Here is a 19,449-nt window from a genome sequence, read left to right as displayed (position 1 = left end):
TCGCGCCCCGCCCCGCGGCCCTGCCCGCCCCGCCCCGCCCCGCCCGGCCTCCTGCCTTCTGCCTTCTGCCTCCTGCCTCCTGCCTCCGGGTCACGGCTCGACTCAGCCCCGGCGGGCACTGTTTCCATCCCACGTTCCCCGCTCCCTCCCAGCCCCGGCCTGGGATGTGTCAGGCTCTGGTGGATAGTGAATTTTCCGCCCTATCCCCACCACGTAGTTGGTCCTTCCCCCGCGAGCCGTCATCCCCGGTTTATGCTTGTTGATGCTGTATGCAGAAGACACTGCCACCGCTCTTTTGATCCTAGCTACTGTGACAAACAGGGTGGGTCTTGACGGAAATCACTTGTAGAAAAGGAAATGACCGGCCCATCAGATTGTGCCTCTACAAGATTTTGTGGGCTTCTATGACTCAGGCGAACGCAAACCACAAAATAATTGTTTTCGGATTTTTTCACTCTTTGTACAACAGTGACAGATGATACAGGAACATACAAAATGAATTGCCTTTTAAGTTTGAAATTCAGAGTTTTACTAACCAGATGAATTTATTAATTATACTTCGATATTTTATTAAATTACTTTCCTACTCTGGCAGCTTCAGTTTTGCACACACAGAAAAAGGTAATACATGAGCAGTGTAACACCTGACAAACACCAGGCATCCTGACAGTAAATCTAAAGGGTGTAGACTGCAGGACGGCCCGCCAGCCAATGGAATGAAATAGCCCTGTGGGTGTGTACTGGTTCAGGCTAGCACCAGATTTGAGCTTGAGGAAAAGATAAAGTGCTTGAAGAAAGGGGATGAGTCGGTTAAAATTTGATAGTCACTAAGTTATCCTGTAGTTTAAATTTTTGAATGTCTGTAGATTTGGCTTCTTCTGCAGTCAGATTGCTTTCTTTGAGCAAATAAAGGCTCCCCCGCTACTTTTCCCCCCTTAAAATCGCACAGTGCATCTTTAATAGTGCTTAAAAGTAACATGGCAAAACCATTTTTTTCTATTAAAAAATTATGTAGAATAAAGGGCCCAAGGAGGTAGAGTCTAGCTGGAGGTTGCTTGGCTAATAAGCACAGAGGATGTTGGGCTAGACCCTTTGTCTCTGTAAATCTGGTCCAGTGTTCTATTATACCAGCTGACTTCTAAGGATGATTTTTAGAAATCTCTCTAGCAGAAAAATTTGAGCTCTGCTGGTATTCTTAGCCCAGGAACAAAGGTTGCTTCAAACTGCAAAGGTAAATGATTTACCTCTACTACTTGCTAAATTTGCATTGACCCCACCCACTTCTAGGACTTAACCTTTAGAGCTTAATTATCCTCTAGCTCTCAGTTTCCAATTCTAAAACCAACTTTTGAACCACTTTGACCTCTGGTTTCCCTTTCCAGCTCCAGTACTACATAAAACATACACACTGTCCATCTACAGCACCTTCTTCCTATCCACTCCCTTATTCTCTAAACCAAGAATACAAGTTCAAGCTCCCAAGAAAATCAAAGATGTTGGAAGAAGAGGCAAAGTTAGCAAATATTAAATTGCAGTGTTTCTTTAGAATGGACATCAAGTTTATATACTATCTTGTTGGCAGTATTTTCCAGTTGCTTAAAAGGTATGCAGCGAAACCAGTAGGATCTGCAGGATCTGACTTCGTTTCCTTGAAGTTCTTTATATTATTCTGTTCTTTCTATGCCAGGCCCTCTCCTATCATGAGTCACAACTCCACAGACTCAATAAAGCAACTAAAGTTTGTCCTAATTTGTTAGTCCTCTTCCTCTTGCCACAGCAGTTTTATACCAAAATAATAATAAACCTAGCAACAAATTGCATCAGCTATAGAAAGCACTGTTACTGTAACACTTGTTCCTACTAGAACGTAAGATACAATTCTCTGTTCTATTTATCCCATTTACAAGAAGGCTTGCTGGTGAAAGCACTACTAAATCCCAGCATATTAACAGAGAAACGGAAGTGCAACTAATAAATGGTAGCAAGCATTGCAAGATAATATGAAAGAAAATCAGCCAATATAAAGTGATAAATTTATTATCTTAAGAAATTTGAAAGACTTTATGGAGAGAAAAGGATGGGGGAGGATCAGATAGCTATGCAGGCTCTTCAACATATTTTGGGGTGCTTAAGATAATGAACAGGGTACTAAATAGATGATCAGCAAAATGGGGGTACTGTAGACATCCATGCTTTGCTTTCATGACACTCTGGGATTTTCCTATCCATTTATCACCCCCATCTTGTTGCAGAGAATGTATATTCCGAGAGGGACTTATTTTCAGTGGGTTTTTTTCCCTCTAATTAAACAGTACAAGAAAGTTGTTAACCTCCTTGGTCTCACTCTTGTTTTAGAAATATAGCATATATTAGGTGACTGAGATTTTTTTTAATGCTTTGGAGAAGCCATGTGAACTTACCCTCCTAAGCACACTTTTCTCTCCCCATCCTAACTCAGCTGCCTTCTTGACCAACTTCTTTGGGTTGGGGGGGACCCTTGTCTGCTCTGCATCATCCTTTTCCCAACCCTCAGCTTTCTAATCTTTCATCAAGAGCAACCTTTAACCTGAGTTTTCCAACATAAAATTCTCAAGGTTGTAGCAAAGCAACAACCTAATTTATAATATGGGTATGGGAAACAGGTGGTTTTAAGACCTGAGGGTGGCTGATGTGTACTTTATACTGAGTAAATATTTAATAAGTAAATATTTAATAATACATACTGTTTTTGTGCTTCTCTTTTCCCACATAACCATATTTAAATGAATGCAAAGATTTGCATCTGTTAAGGATTTGCACGTGTGCTTCATGCTCTGAAAGGAAGTTTTAAGGGAGGCCTTAAAAATATTTTCAGCAAAGATGAATCTTGTGGGAATTTGCTTTAAGAAGACTTTCAAAGGTTCTTATGTGTTTGAAAACATTATCAGTGATTATTCCTGTTAACTTTTTCAGAATAAATTCTCTGTATTTTATTGGCCCTGGTTCGACCTGAGATTAATATACCCTTTTAGAAGGAAATTTATTATTTAACTCACTGGGGGAGTAGAGAGATTGATGATAGCAATTCATTGATGTAGGAGTCAATTTACTTTCTATTCCCTCCTGTCCTCCCATCCTCCACCCCCCTCAGGTCTTCAGATTAAAACTGTTGAGTCCAAATTTCCTGTGACTGATTTTTCCTCTTAGAACTTTCTAAAATTATCATTTAAATAAAGTTGATGGAATCCTGATGCACTGACCTAAATCTTTCATTTAACTGCAAATATCAGCACCCCCCCCCCAAAAAACAGTGTACCTTATGTTGACCCATTGACTTGTTTTTAAGAGCCAAAATGCAAAAAAAGAAACAGTAGGAGGTAGATGGTCTTTGTTCTTGTCTTTGGGCGGCAGGATACAGGGGTTGGGGGCAGGGCAGCCAGCTAAGGGTTGGAGTCAGTACAGTACTGAAGTCCCCCTCGGCCTTTGGGATCTAAGTTTGTGGTAAATGGTAGTGCTTTTTGAGAAAACACTAGAAAGTACTGATACTGTGGTTTTTGTTTGTTTGTTTAACATCTTTATTGGAGTATAATTGCTTTACAATGGTGTGTTAGTTTCTGCTTTATAACAGAGTGAATCAGTTATACATATACATATGTTACCATATCTCTTCCCTCTTGCGTCTCCCTCCCTCCCACCCCTCTAGGTAGTCATAAAGCACCGAGCTGATCTCCCTGTGCTATGCGGCTGCTTCCCACTAGCTATCTATTTTACGTTTGGTAGTGTATATATGTCCATGCCACTCTCTCACTTTGTCACAGCTTACCCTTCCTCCTCCCCATATCCTCAAGTCCATTCTCTAGTAGGTCTCTGATACTGGTTTTAAATGAGACATCCTCTGCTTTCACTGGAAAAAAAATGTTTCTTACTTATTTCTCCTATGCTGAATTGACAACCATCAAAACGGGTAACTTTGAATAAATTCACACTAATATTTTTAGAATGTGAGTATGTGTCTACATCTGCTGCCACAAGGTAAATGTAGTCTTTGTATATAAATTTAACTCAACCTGGAAGTTCAGTTAGAACACAGGTAGTTTATGTCTTCTACCCTCTAGCCCTTAGCCTTGAGTTATTGTTGTTTTTAATACTTTTTTAGTTAAATATGAATTGCGTTGCTGTTATAAAGGTCTTCTTATTTCATGGGAGCCAAATGCCCTCCCTGAAAATACTAGGGAATGAAGAGCTACAATAATGGTGGAGACCTGTAAGCCAGGTTGTCCTTCAGTCTTCCTGTCACTTTGTGTGAATCCCTCTAGCTAGTTTGCTTTGGCAGTAAAAACCCCTTATGCAGGAAGACAAACACTTACTGCTCACTTAATATGCAAAGGACACTTTTCAGGAATTGGGGCATCAAAAATTGGAGGACAAACACCAGTAGTATGTATCAAACTCCAGATAAACTGACAATGTTTAAATTTCTAAGAAATGACTTAGATTTTATAACTTATACAGTGGGAAGAAACTAGGTTTAGATTGTTGGTGATAATTTAGATTGCTTGGGAAAATTGTTTCTTATCCAACTATGTTAAAGATACTGAGGGCTTTGCCAACAACCAATAATAATTAGGTTGTTATAATGTAAATAATAAAGGAAAAAACCTTTAATATCACTTTAATGAAGCACATTGACTCAAATGGCCCATAATTGCTCTACCCAACAAACCCCTGTTAAAATACATACGTATGACTCAAATGTTCTAATAATAGTGAAAGTTATAAAATGAAGCAGCTCTACTCCCAATCCTTTCCTACAAGATAACCGTGAACAGTCTTAAGTCCACAGCTACTATCTAAAACTGACCTAGCTATCTAGATGAATCAGTGTTTTCCCCTTTCCAGAGGCAGAAAATAATGCAGATTGAAGTACTCACTATCAAGACTGAAATGTTAATGTATGAAATACTACTGATAAAGGCAGGACAGGTTTTATGAAGGGCTAGAAGACAATCTGGGCGAGGGCTGCTCAAGACATTTTTAGTTACCTTTCAAAAGGCAGCTGTACCTGGGAGAGTCTGCCTTCACAAAGGTCAACTGGCAAAACAAGGGATAGCAATAATAGCATTTATTGAGCTCTTACGTGTACACCAGGCATTTTGCTAAGAGCTTTTCGTGCATCACTGCTTTGATTCCTCAGAACAACCTCATGAATGCACTGTTGACCCAGGTTTTCAGATGCAGATACTAAGGCTGAAGAGTGAGGTCTCCCTTGGCAGGGTTACACAGCAGTAAGTAGTAGGGTTGGGTTCAGGCTCCAGCCATCTGATTCCAGCACCCGCCTTCTTAGTCATTGTCTGGATTTATTCATGTAAAAAGTTACAAATTGTATCATGGGGTAAGCACTGATTGAGAATCATGTCATGCCATCAACACAATGATTCCTACTACTTTGGATCATTTGAAATTTGTTAGTAGCTATTAGAAGACCTAACTTCTTGCTAGAAAATAAACGGCGTTCACAGGTGATGACTTTACCAGTCCCTTTTTTTGTAATCACTTAGGCAATGAAGGAACATTTTAAAGAGTTTTCTGTTGAAAGACAGGTTTCAAGAGCTTTGGTGTTTAAACAGTTTATGTCGGCCAGAAAAACTCATTTCTCCACCAGAGTGTTATTTCATGTATCTTTATGGGTCTTCAGTGCGATAATCTTTTAGCACTTTGTGATACGTTTATTCTTTAGAGTTAGTCAAAATTTATTACTACTCAGGTCACTAATTTTTTTTTTTTTTTTTTTTTTGCGGTACGCTGGCCTCTCACTGCTGTGGCCTCTCCCGTTGCGGAGCACAGGCTCCGGACGCGCAGGCTCGGCGGCCATGGCTCATGGGCCCAGCCGCTCCGCGGCATGTGGGATCTTCCCAGACAGGAGCATGAACCCGTGTCCCCTGCATTGGCAGGCGGACTGGACGCTCAGACACTGTGCCACCAGGGAAGCCCAGGTCACTAATTTTTAAATGGCTTTCTTCTGGGTGTCTCTTCCTAAAAACTAAGAAAAGCCTTTGTTTATCATGAATTGCTGTTCTCTTGATTGTTCTTGGAGAAAGTCTGTCAGACCTTCTAATTTTTCTAAATTGCTGCTTGGCTAGAGGAAAATGTGAAAGATGACACAAATGAAAATTATAAAGGTTGATTTTCCTTTCCTGGAACCAGTCAATAAGTGACACAGTTGGAAGCACACTGGGTAATATGTTACTGCAATAGGAGTTCAAGGAAGATGCCCAGGAAAGACCATCTTGATTTGGAAGTAGGGAAGGCTGGTTAGGAGTTAGACTGGGGAAAGGTCATTTCAGATAGATATGTCGTAGAGGGAGTGTGGCATCAGCTCAGGCAGGAGGTGGGACTGTGTGTTGGGGTCATGAGGACAGAATATGTTTGTAAATAGTGAAAAGTAAGGTTTTATGGAATAATAAATATTTGTGTGGTCTCTGCCTGCAGTTCCTAATACAGAGCTCCTAAAATCCTTGTAATTTCCTTAGTGATAGGGGTTCTGGGAGTATCCATTGTTCTAATATTTGGCCTTTGACTCTAGTTGCTCACATGGAGCCCCTGAAACCCTTGTAATTTCCTGAGTTATGGGGGGGTAGAGAGTTCCTAAATCCCTTGGAATTTCCTGGGTGATAAGAGCACCTTTTGTTCTAATGAGGCAACTCTTGATGGGCTCCTGGTTAGCTTCAGGATTCCCCTACAGGTAGAATATATGGAATAGGGAGTCAAAGATTTAACTCTCATCTGAGACACTGGTAGAAAAACTGGTATCAGGGAAAGAAGTGTTACTAGGAAAGAGGATTGAATTTTGAAAATAAAGGGAATCTGGTGTAAAATGATCCTTAGGAAAAATGAAGATACAGGCGTATGTTTTTCTCAATCTTACCCTTGCAAAAAAACAGTGTGGTGCCCGTCCCTACCTTGTCTCCCATATCCCTATAATTCTTCTTGTCCTCTCTTAAGATCCCTCTCAGATATCACCTAGACTTGTAAATAATAGATATGAAACTAGATATCTGAAATTTTGAGCCTTTACCTCTTTGAACCTTTTTATAACAAATTGTTGTCTTTTACTAAGTGCTATCCACTTTATATTCACCAATTTTACTAACATCATTTCCAGGACCTGTTTGGTATGAAGATATGACTAAGCTTAGTGTTATCAGAATAAGGAATCTATAAAACACAAATTAACAGAATCGCCCTTTTAATTCATATTCTTTCCTCCATCCATCGGGCAGTAGGTTAAATACTTAAACACAAAACAACTCTATGTTCTATAGATATGTATGTACATAAATGCAGGGAAATAACTTGGAAGGTTATATACATTTAAGTTGCCAAGAATAGTCACCCCTAAGGGCTGGGGTCATAAGTGGTAATCAGGAGACATCAGCTTTTAATGTATTTGAATTTTGAAAACATGCGTATGTGTTACATAATCTTGAAATTTTAATGGAAAGAAGAAATATTTTTCATTTCGTTTTTCCAACAGCATCTAAACATTTGCTTCCCAGAAAGCTTAGTTTTGTCTTTTCAAAATGCTTAAAATAAAGATTTTGATAATGGGTTAAGACTGCAAAGTGTTTGTTCCGTGCCTTCTTAAAAGGAACAGTACATGGATACTGTCAAGCAGTCTTTAGTTCCTGTACTAAATGCTCCTTCCTGGAGCTGAAGGAATTTTTGTGAGACTTCTAGTATTTTACATAGTCATTACTTGCTGGTGGGTAGGTACTGGTTCCTCACTGCTTCTTTCCCTCCTCTCCTCATTTTTAATTAAGTTATGCTCTTCTATTGTAAGTTAGGGAATATTAAGTGAGAAAATAGGTTCTAATGAGTAAATGGCAAGTGTATTAGTGCATGAATTTTAAGAGTTCTAAGTCCTCTTTGCCTTTCTGGGGTTCTGTACTTGTGGTAGAACTCTTGGTTATTGAGCAAATAGTTTCTGAAAAGAGACAATACAGTTGGAAATTGAATTTCTGGTCAGTAAATCAAAGCCTGTTAAAGGATCCAGGTTCAAGTAACTTTTAAAACCCCATTTGAATTTTCATGAATGTGTTTAGTTAATGATTCATCATAAAAAACAATGGTGACTTAGTCGCTAGGAGCTTTTTTGTATGTTTTTGGGTTTGAGTCAGCTAGCAAGAGGGAGAAAAATTCAAGCTACTCAGTTGTGTTTTTCACTGAATCTTTTTCAGAGTAATCAGCTGATGTGTTTTCTTTATCACCATAGCAACTTAGTCAGTTTTTGCTTTTGATTTTTTTTTTCCTCCTAGAAAAACTTACTGTACACCAATCTTAGGCTCTTGAGGGTAGTAAGGAAAATATTTGGGAATTAAGTTAAAAGGCTGAGAAATGTTTTGTGCTGTGTATAGTTTGCAGAGGTCTGCATTTCATTAATGTTCTTTTGAAACATCTGATTACCAGTTAGCTCAAAATAACTATATGTTAATTTAATTTATCTGGAGAATCAAAGGTATGATTTCAAAGTTCTATCACCAATCCTTCCTCCAACTTTACCAAGTTTGATAAATAATAAACATTGTCATGGGTGGTGTATCTTTAGTTTCCTCTGGTGAGCTGAAAGCACAGATTACTCTTTCAGCCGTGGTCCTTCAGTTTAGACCCCGTTTATTTCTTTTCTTTTTTCTTTTATATTGGAGTATAGCTGATTTACAATGTTGTGTTAGTTTCAGGTGTACAGCAAAGTGATTCAGTTATACATATACATATTTCTATTCTTTTTCAGATTCTTTCCCAGATAGGTTATTACAGATTATTGAGTAGTGTGTAAATGTTAATCCCAACCTCCAGACCCCATTTATAATGACATCAGACCTGTGGTCCACATCTGTATAATCATCCAGTTCCCTTTCTAGTGTACCCAGCCAGGGACTTGTGCTTTCCATTGGAAGCATCTACCTCCATTATTACATCTGTCGTTCAAAGATCCTGTTGATCTCTTCCCAAACAGTAGCAATGCTAGTGTCAGCGTAGGCTCTAAGACTTTAGGACACTGAAAAACTATAATATACTTTTCTCCATTTTTGTAATAAAAGTTGTTCCTTCTAGTTTCTGTCCCTGTGCCCCATCCAATCCCTGTTGGTCTTGCTTACCTTTAGCCTTCCGTGTCACAGAAAAGAGGGAAAGAAAGGCTTGGTTTTATAAAAAGTGAGAATATTCATACTGCAAATAAGGTCCTTCTTGCTTCATTTTGGTTTAAAATGTTTTAAGGTTTTTTTTTGTTTTCTTTTATGCATGTGGGTATTTGGCTTTATTGAACGACTATGTCTTCATATTTACTATTCTTGCTATACAGTAGGCATTCAAAAATGCTAGGTTTTCCCCTTCTTTCAGAACTTCAAAGTATATGTCACATCATTTTGTCCTTCATGTACACCAATTGTGCTAATATCTCCTTATCCACTGAATTTACAAATTTATTGGAGAATATTGTCTTTTTTGCAGTCATATTCTTAGCATTCATTAGAATGTGGTAAAGAATTTTCAGGTGGCAGTGTATTTTTAGTAATTATCTTTGGTTTCCAATCACAGAGGAAGAAGAGTAACCAGCCTTCCCTTGGGTGTGGGTAATTCCTGTATTACTACTGGAGTCTGTACTAGTATATCTGCCAAATTCCACACGTAAAAACATTCACGTATCACTAATTAGAAAGTTAAAAATGAAAGCATATGTCTTCTTTAGCCTAGGCATCCCCTGCATTTATTTCTAGGTCTCTCACCCTTATCAGTTACAGGGCTTATTCCCCTGACTCCACTACTTTCCTTTATAGTGGTCCCTTGCCTCAATTCACTAGAAGTCTTCATTGGTTCCTAGCCTGCAGAAAATGCCTGTGGAGTGAGGTGATTTATGTAACTACTACTCTTCAGTGTCTTGCAGTTGAGCTCTCTAAATGGGTGTGGCTAGGAAAGAAAATTTCACTTTACAAACAGGAATTCCTGGGTGCCATCCAGTGGAAACATGTTTTTTGTTACACGCAGTTTCTGACTCATATCATTCCAGGACTTCTGCAATAAAATAGGCTTTGTTTACACTGTTTTGTAGAAGGAGGGGCCTGGTTTCTAATGAGCATTTAAGTCTAGAACATTAGGATTGCTGTCTGATTTATGAGTGTTAGTATTTCAAGCTGTTTTTCGTTTCCCACTGAATGCATTAGTTATAAGCACTGGGTAAGGGAAAGTAACTTTTCCCCCACTTAAGAAAGCAAGGAAAATTAATGTAACTTAGTGACTATTTCCATAGACTCTAAAAGCACAATGAAAAAAGTGCTTCAACTGTAATAGGAAAAATGCTGATTCTTTTTTTTTTTTTTTTTTTTTACGGTACGCAGGCCTCTCACTGTTGTGGCCTCTCCCCTTGCGGAGCACAGGCTCCAGACGCGCAGGCTCAGCGGCCATGCATGTGGGATCTTCCTGGACCGGGGCATGAACCCGTGTCCCCTGCATCGGCAGGCGGACTCTCAACCACTGCGCCACCAGGGAAGCCCAATGCTGATTCTTAAGAGCACTATTTTACCACCTCCACGAATTTGTCTTGAGAAGTAATAAAATCAAAGTTTATTGAGCTGTTTGTTTAAAATCCTATCCATTTAAATTTTTAAAAACTACATTTCTTTGTTATTTGCCACTACTTTGCAGTACTTATAATAGCAGTGAAAATAGTTGAGATTGAAGTATTGACCACATGCAGACACTGTGCCAGCTGCCTCAAACACATTATCCCAAGCAATTCTGGCATGAAGCCTAAGAGCATTGTTTGCACCTCCCCAGGTGAGCAAGTGCAGATGCCCACAGCAGTTGCTATTGGGGTGAATTCACTTTGTTAGGAAATGCTGGGCACTGCACCCAACCCAGCTCCCTGGCCTAGCATAGTTTCCACTAAATAATATGCCTAAGTAATGCCTATTCACTAAGTGACAATTTGTATAAACACGTTTTAGTATTTAAACAATTTTTTTAACTTAACCAAGGAGATAAAAGACCTATACTCTGAAAACTTAAAGACATTATTGAAGGAAATTGAAGATACAAAGAAATGGAAAAATATCCTGTGTTCATAGATAGGAAGAATTCATAATATTAAAATGCCTGTACTACTCAAAGCAATCAACAGGTTTTATGCAGTCCCTATCAAAATCTCATAACAGGACTTCCCTGATGGCGCAGTGGTTAAAAATCCACCTGCCAATGCAGGAGACACGGGTTTGAGCCCTGGTCCGGGAAGATTCAACATGCTGCAGAGCAACTAAGCCCGTGGGCCACAACTACTGAGCCTGCGCTCTAGAGCCCACAAGGCACAACTACCGAGTCCACGTGCCACAACTACCAAGCCCACGTGCCACAACTACCGAAGCCTGCACACCTAGAGCCAATGCTCCACAACAAGAGAAGCCACCACAATGAGAAGCCCGCACACCGCAATTAAGAGTAGCCCCCACTCGATGCAACTAGAGAAAAGCCCGTGCGCAGCAATGAAGACCCAATTCAGCCAAAAATTTAAAAAAAAAATCTCATAACAATTTTTCACATAACTAGAACAAATAATCCTAAAATTTATATGGAACCACAAAAGATCCTGAATAGCCAAAACTGTCTTGAGAAAAAAGAACAAAGCTGGAGGTATCATACTCCCTGATTTCCGACTATACTACAAAGCTACAGTAATTAAAACAGTATAGTACTTACACAAAAACAGATACATTGATCAGTGGACAGAATAGAGAGCCATAAAGAAACCCACACACTTATGGTCAATTAATCTACAACAAAGGAGGCAAGAATATACAATTGAGAAAAGATAGTCTTTTCAATAAGTGGTGCTGGGAAAACTGGGCAGCTACATGTAAAAGAATGAAATGAGAACATTTTCTCATGCTATACAAAATAATGGCTTATACAAAAATAAACTCAATGGATTAAAGACCTAAAGATAAGACCAGAAACCACAAAACTTTTAGAAGAAAACATAGGCAGAACACTCTTTGATATAAATCATAGCAACATTTTTTTTGGATCTGTCTCCTAAGGCAAAGGAAACAAGCAAAAATAAACAAATGGGACCTAATTAAACCGTAAAGTGTTTGCATAGCAAAGGAAGCCATCGACAAAATGAAAAGACAACCTACTGAGTGGGAGAAAATATTCACAAGTGGTATGACTGATAAGGGGTTAAATATCCAAAGTATATAAACACCTCATGCAACTCAATACCAGAAAAACAGCCTGATTAAAAAATGGACAGAAGACCACAAATAAACAATGTTGGTGAGGATATAGAGAAAAGGGAACGCTAGTAGAGTTGGTGGGAGTGTATAAAATTGGTGCAGCCAATTTATGGAAAACTGTGGCAGTTCCTCAAAAGAAGTAAAGATAGAACTACCATAGGATCCAGCAGTTCCATTCCTGGGTAAATATCCGAAGAAAATGAAAATACTAATTCGAAAAGATACATGCACCTCAGTGTTTAGAGCAGCATTACTTGCAATAGCCAAGATATGAAGGCACTCTAAGTGTCCAAGAAATGAGCAGATAAAGATGTATATATATATATAATTTTTATATATTATATATATGTTATGTATATAACTATATATAATATAAAAATGAATGCGGGGCTTCCCTGGTGGCGCAGTGGTTGAGAGTCCGCCTGCTGATGCAGGGGACATGGGTTCGTGCCCCAGTCCAGGAAGATCCTACATGTGGAATTCTACTCAGCCCTAAAAAAAGAATGAAATTTTGCTGTTTGCAACCACATGAATGGACCTGAAAGGTATAATGCTTAGTAAAATAAATAAGAGACAAATACTGTATGTTATCACTCATATGTAGAAACTAAAAAATAAATAGGGACTTCCCTGGTGGCACAGTTGGGAATCCGCCTGCCAGTGCTGGGGACACGGGTTCGATAAATTAATTTTTAAAAAATAAAATTAAATAAATAAATGGATGAATTTCACAAAACATATTCATAGATATAGAGAATAGTGGTTACCAGGAGGGAGGGGCAAGATAGGGGTAGGGGATTAAGAGGTACAAACTACTGTGTATAAAATAAGCTACAAGAATATATTGTGCAGCACAGGGAATATAGCCAACATTTTATAATAACTTTTTGTTTTTTGGCTGCATTGGGTCTTTGTTGCTGCGCACGGGCTTTCTCTAGTTGCGGCGAGCAAGGGCTACCCATTGTTGCGGTGCTCGGGCTTCTCACTGCGGTGGCTTCTATTGTTGCAGTGCCCGGGCTCTAGGTGTGCGGGCTTCAGTAGTTGTGGAACATGGGCTCAGTAGTTGTAGCCCTCGGGCTCTAGAGCGCAGGCTTAGAAGTTGTGGCGCACAGGCTTAGTTGCTCCGTGGCATGTGTGATCTTCCCTGGACCAGGGCTCAAACCCGTGTCTCCTGCATTGGCAGGAGGATTCTTAACCACTGCGCCACCAGGGAAGTCCCTGTAATAACTTTAAATGGAGTATAATCTATAAAAGTAGTGAATTACTATGTTGTATACCTGAATACTTCAATTTAAAATTTTTTTAATTAAACAATTTTTGTTGAAACCAGTGTTTGGTCTTAATATTACTTACAAATTTTGGATTTTTTTTTTTCTGGAATAGTTTTTAGGACCTGGTACTTTTGCTTTTTAGTGCTTTTTATTCCATAATATGCACAGGCACTGACTTACATGTATGTCAAAATTTTAACATGGATTCTGTCTTTCTACCTTAAGTTTTAAGAGTCAAGAAATAGTCATATTTATTCCACATGTATTTGAGTGCCTAATACACGCAGATTTTCTGTGTTAGGCACCAAGAATTAGTAGACAAAAGAAAGTCTGTCTTCATGGTGCTAATTTGCTGGCATGGGGGTGGGTGGTGGTGGAAGCTGGAGAGTAAACAAACATAAAGTCAATTTAAAGTAAAGAGGGGCTGGAGAGTGGCGATGAGGAAGAAGTGCTATTTTAAATTATTTTAAAAGGGGTGGTCAGGGAGGGCCTCTCAGAATGAAGGTTTTTAATAAAGACCTGAACAAAATGAGGAAGCAAGCTTATAGCAACAGGTATCTGCTATATGCAAAAAAAAAAAACCCCAAAACCCTGTCATTTCTCATTCTAAAATTTTAATAACAATTTATTCCACAAATAATCTGAAAACCCATTATATGCAAGATACAGTTTTCTAAGAGCTTGCTTTTCTAAATATATTCATTTTATTTTTCTGATAGGACAAAGAAATATGTTCAGTTTCAGAATTTGCTCTTTATAATCATGTACTGACAGATGAAATTGTCTTGAAACGGGTTGTTTATGTTCAGGTAGGTGTTTTCTGAAACATCCAAGAAGCTAGCTTTTTTAAATGACTAAGGGAGTTTTCTCAAACTGCTGGTCCATGAGAATACTGTGCATTTCTATCTGAAAAATATTTATTTTTTTGATTCTTTTATTCCCAGAATCCTTTAAGAGGTGTCCCTGGGCCCCCATACTTGTGACTCAGTGTCAGGGAGCCCCAAGCAGTGTGCAAAACATCAGCCTCACTCAGGCCTTCTTCCTTGGGGTTGAGAAGCAGTAGACTAAAAGGATGAGAGGTGGCTTAACCCTGCAAAACTTGTAAGGGTTATTGACTAAGACCCCCAAAACCAAAGTAGTGGGCATAGCCGCTTTCTGTGTCCCCTCTACCAAACATCTAGTTTGGTAGAGGATTGGGGGCATTAAGACTCCGAGTTGCCTGTCTGCTTGGCTACCTCCCATCCTTATAGAAGAGTGCAGGGAATTGCTCATTTCCAGGAAGGAGAGATGACTTTGTCAAGCTTCTCATTTCTTGGTTGAAAGAGGCTGGCAGTAGGTGAAGGGAGTTACAGGTAAGGATCTCTTTGGCTATACCCCATTGAAGCCAAAACCTCCATTTAGACATCTGATATTCAAGTTGAAACTGTCAAGCCTGTTAACTATCCATTTGCCTATAGCAAAATTCTTGAACTCTCTGCTACCAAGTCACCTAAAGCAAAAAGTAAAAGAAAGAAAAGCCTCCATGGAGTTACTTGTCTCCCTGAAAGGGTAAAAATCATTCATTTGAAGGTAATTTTTGTCTGTGAAATCATATTTACTGTTATTTCCCACTGTGTTATAAGTCCCTGAAGGAACCCCAATAAAGATGTTTAAAAAAAATAAAAAAATAAGTCCCTGAAGGACAGGGCTATCTTATCTCGAAATCCCCAGAAACCCTACTTGATGCTACTCATACCAGAAAGCAAACACTGAACTTCACTAATCTTATTCTCTTAAATATGAAAATACTTGAATCAAATTCAGTGCTCATTCTGTCGCTCTTTCTGGGTATCTAATTAGCAGCTTTTTTCCTACTGACTCTTTTTTTTTTTTTTTCTGGCCAAGCCACACAGCATGTGGGGATCTTAGTTCCCCAACCAGGGATCAAACCCAAGCCCCCCTGCAGTGGAAGCATGGAATCTTAACCACTGGACCACCAGGGAAGTCCCCTATTGACTCTTTAGTCATAAGCTACTTTAGGTGTTCTTGAAAATAACCATAAAAAGTGTGGACATTTTCAATTTCTAGAATTCTTTTTTCAACATGCCAGAAGGATGTTCTTAATATATCCCCTTCTTTCTCACCCCCCTCTTTTTTTTAAACCGCCAGGTATCCGTTACAGCACTGATGTGAGTGTAGATGAAGTAAAAGCTCTGGCTTCTCTGATGACATATAAGTGTGCAGTGGTTGGTAAGTGGTCTCCTTTTGCTGCTACCTAATAAGAACTCTTTGGGGAAATATGTTTGCATACAAGGTTACTTTTAAGATGGTAGAGAAATATACCTCATCAGAAGTGGGGGTTTTTTGTTTTTGTTTTAGGTTGCATAGTTTGACATATCATTTTTCAATTAGTCTTAATTAAGATTTAGTCTTTTTTTTTTTTAATGGGGAACTTTATAGGAACTAATTGAATTTTCCTTAAGTGTAGATCTTTGTTTAAATCCCTTTCTATACTCTGTAAATAAGACCAAATCAGTAATAAGGAAAATAAATATGCCATTACATTTTAGAAATAGTAAAGCACACTGATTAAATATGCATTGTAATTTGCCTAGTCTAGTATTCTGTTCACTAGAATTTTAAGGTACAACATTTTAGAAGAGATTGTGGGTTTATTTATTGAATTTTCTGAAACTAAAGCTAAAAGTACCACACTTTTATAATATTACACAGTGCTTTCTGCCTTTTTAATTCTTTTAGCCTTTATATGGAATAACTTTCAGACTTCTCTTTCAGATGTGCCATTTGGGGGTGCCAAAGCTGGTGTTAAGATCAATCCCAAGAACTATACCGTAAGTATCAAAGTGACATTAGTGCACATGGTGCATTTACAAAGGACTTGAAATTACTGGACTTCTGTGTATCCCCTATACCAGTGAGATTAATGGTTCCTATTGCTTTTATAAATTTCTTTCTTTCTTTCTTTTTGGCTGTGTTGGGTCTTTGTTGCTGCGCGTGGGCTTTCTCTAGTTGTGGTGAGCAGGGGCTACTCTTCGCTTGCGGTGCACGGGCTTCTCATTGCAGTGGCTTCTCTTGTTGCAGAGCACAGGCTCTAGGTGCACGGGCTTCAGTAGTTGTGGCTCGTGGGCTCTAGAGCAGAGGCTCAGTAGTTGTGGCGCACGGTCTTAGTTGCTACGCGGCATGTGGGATCTTCCCGGACCAGGGCTCAAACCCGTGTACCCTGCATTGGCAGGCAGATTCTTAACCACTGCGCCACCAGGGAAGTCATCCTATTGCTTTTAAAAGGAATGGAAAAACAAGCAGATAATTAACTCATTGAGTGTTTTGCCATATGAAAGGTCACCTACTTACATCAATGTCCTTTTTCATTTTCTTACTTGGTTAAAATGTAATTAATATAATTAGTATACCTTCATATTCTTAAGCATTTATATTCATGCGTGTTACATACAACTATAATATAAATGTATTCTATATATAAATAAATATTATATCATATACTATATATAACTGTGCTCTGAGGTTTTTATGTTGGGATCCTAAGGTTCTAGTGACATATCTTAACTAGTTTGGTAAAAATTTTATTATTTATCCTATCAATTCCATGTTAATTTAAGCTGCTAATTAACCTCTATATTAAGTTAAATAAATTATGTGAATAAATATCTGTATACGAACAATATATATGATTTTATTTTTTAAATTTGCAATTTAAATGAAAATACACCGTAAGGACTGCTCATAAGATCCTATATTAATACAAGGAGAACAGGTTTGAGCCTTAGTGCTACTATCTGTTCCTTACGTAACCTAATTTCTGGTCTCTCAAATTAAAAATTTAATTTCCGTTTAAAATGGAAATACCTACTTTATGAATTGCTCTGAAGATTACACAAGAAGATATATGAAAATATCCTATAAGTAGAAAATAGGATGCAACTATTAGTTATCTCCACAAGTGGTTTTTCTATCAAAAATTATTTTTTCATTATTGTTTGTGTTTCACCTTTTTCCTTTATAGGATAATGAATTGGAAAAGATCACAAGGAGGTTCACCATGGAGCTGGCAAAGAAGGGCTTTATTGGTATGTATTGCCATGTAGATTTACACAGAGTGGGAACATCTAAAAAGTAATTGTCTTAAACTCCTGCTTTTGTCTATACATGCATAGAGAGACTTGTCCTCTTACTTTGAGAAATTGGGTTCTGTGTTAAACATGGTGAACATACCTGGGCCTGTTCATGACACCTCTCTAATAGAAAAGTTCAGGTTCTCAGTACACAGCGTGGATACCAGGAGAGGTCACTTCCACCTCTTCTCCTTGTACAGACGTAATAAAGGTTTTTGATCAGTGTAACAGCATTGAACAACAAGCACAATCACAATTGTGACATCCAAAAAGATTTTAGGAACTAAATAATGCCTGCATTATAAACAGTTTTTAATATGCAAAAAGCAGTTTTGCAATAGTAATCCTGTTGCGAAAGCAGTGAGAAAACTGATGCTGTTCGGAATTGGAGGCTTAAGCAGGCCTTTCCCTTCGAAGCAGCGGGCACAGGCTGGGAGTGTGGAGGCTCATGCTGGTTGATACTCACTGTGACATCACTGGCTGATTTTAAGGATTCCTGGGGCTCCTAATGTTTGTTACTCGGACTAAATTTCTGAGGGTACTGATCTTCATTTTCTTGATTTTCTGTCGTACTATTATCTATGTCATATGTTATTTTGTGTATGAGATGTCAATATTCTTTTCTGTAATATATAATTATTATTTAATCTTTAAATTTCAAGCAAATTGTCTATTTATTTTCTTGTCCTAGAAAGATTCTGATTTGTTTTAAAAAAATAAAATCATTTAATAGAATTTTGCCCCTTTAACAATAGTTAAAACTAAGAAGACTGACTAAAATAGGAAAGAAAATCTACTTTTTCTGTTTTCCTGTCCCTCTTGTTTTCCTTCCCCAGTATTCTTCTCACTGTTGACAAGTTCCTGTGAACTTAATATATCCTTATTTTGAAATCTGCCCCTTTTAAGTAACACTAGAACTTTACTAGATTTGTCCTGTCTTTTATAATTTAAAAGGCATTTGGATTCTTGGCATGCATCCTCCCTGGCACTGCCGTGAGCTGTACTTACACAGTCATTGTACAGGGGTAGCACTAGCAATGAGATAACTACCTCCTTCACAGAAATATCTACTAATTCTGATAGACTTCATAATTTTTTATATCATAACTTAGCTTAAACTCTTAGCTTAAATCTCAAACGTATTTAATAGTCTTGAGTGGTTTCAGACTTTATTCAGTTGTACTTACTGTCCATATATAGAGGATATCCAGCTTAATTTTCTCTATAGTGACAAGAACCCTGTAATTGCAAAGGTTAAAAAGTGATTCATTGAAACACCGAAAGCTTAAATATTAGCAATTTGACTTTTTTGCTTATGTGCAAAAGCCACCATGCAGCTAAACTGACATCTGGGCCCAGAAAGCTCTGTAGCATAAGGGAATGCAGTTGGCATTCTTTCCCTCTCTAGGGCACAGAACTACTCCTGAGCAAACCTTTGGAACTGACGTCATTTCGGTTATTTTCTCACTTCCCTTTCCACAGAGTTTCAGATTATGAGTTAGACCTGAATCTGGGTCCTGATTCTGTCACTTCGTGTGAGTTTAAGGTCAGCTTTTCAATTTCTGCAAAAAGAGTCAGCTCTGGTTTTGACAGGGCTTGCTTTGATTCTGTAGACCTATTTTTATGTAAAGTGTTGCCATCTTAACCTTTTTTATTTTTAATTTTGTTTTATTTTTTATACAGTAGGCTCTCATTAGTTATCTATTTTATACATATTAGTGTATATATAGTGTATTTTATACATTAGTGTATACATGTCAATCCCAGTCTCCCAGTTCATCCCAC

The 19,449-nt window shown here is 38.3% G+C and overlaps 1 protein-coding gene across 1 annotated transcript in view; it reads left to right on the top strand.

Annotated features, from left to right (window-relative positions):
• GLUD1 (glutamate dehydrogenase 1) overlaps positions 1 to 19,449 on the top strand; it is a 41,083-nt gene that overhangs the window by 784 nt on the left and 20,850 nt on the right. The window contains exons 3-5 of the mRNA XM_024731425.1: positions 15,554 to 15,763; positions 16,310 to 16,365; positions 17,556 to 17,619. Coding sequence (XP_024587193.1) covers positions 15,554 to 15,763; positions 16,310 to 16,365; positions 17,556 to 17,619 — 330 coding nt within the window. The remainder of the gene's footprint in view (positions 1 to 15,553; positions 15,764 to 16,309; positions 16,366 to 17,555; positions 17,620 to 19,449) is intronic.

This window comes from Neophocaena asiaeorientalis, unplaced genomic scaffold (assembly GCF_003031525.2).
Source record: "Neophocaena asiaeorientalis asiaeorientalis breed wild unplaced genomic scaffold, Neophocaena_asiaeorientalis_V1.1 scaffold714, whole genome shotgun sequence".
NCBI lineage: Eukaryota > Metazoa > Chordata > Mammalia > Artiodactyla > Phocoenidae > Neophocaena > Neophocaena asiaeorientalis.
The sequence above is the reverse complement of the archived record's forward strand: the minus strand, read 5'-3'. Positions and strand labels throughout refer to the sequence as shown.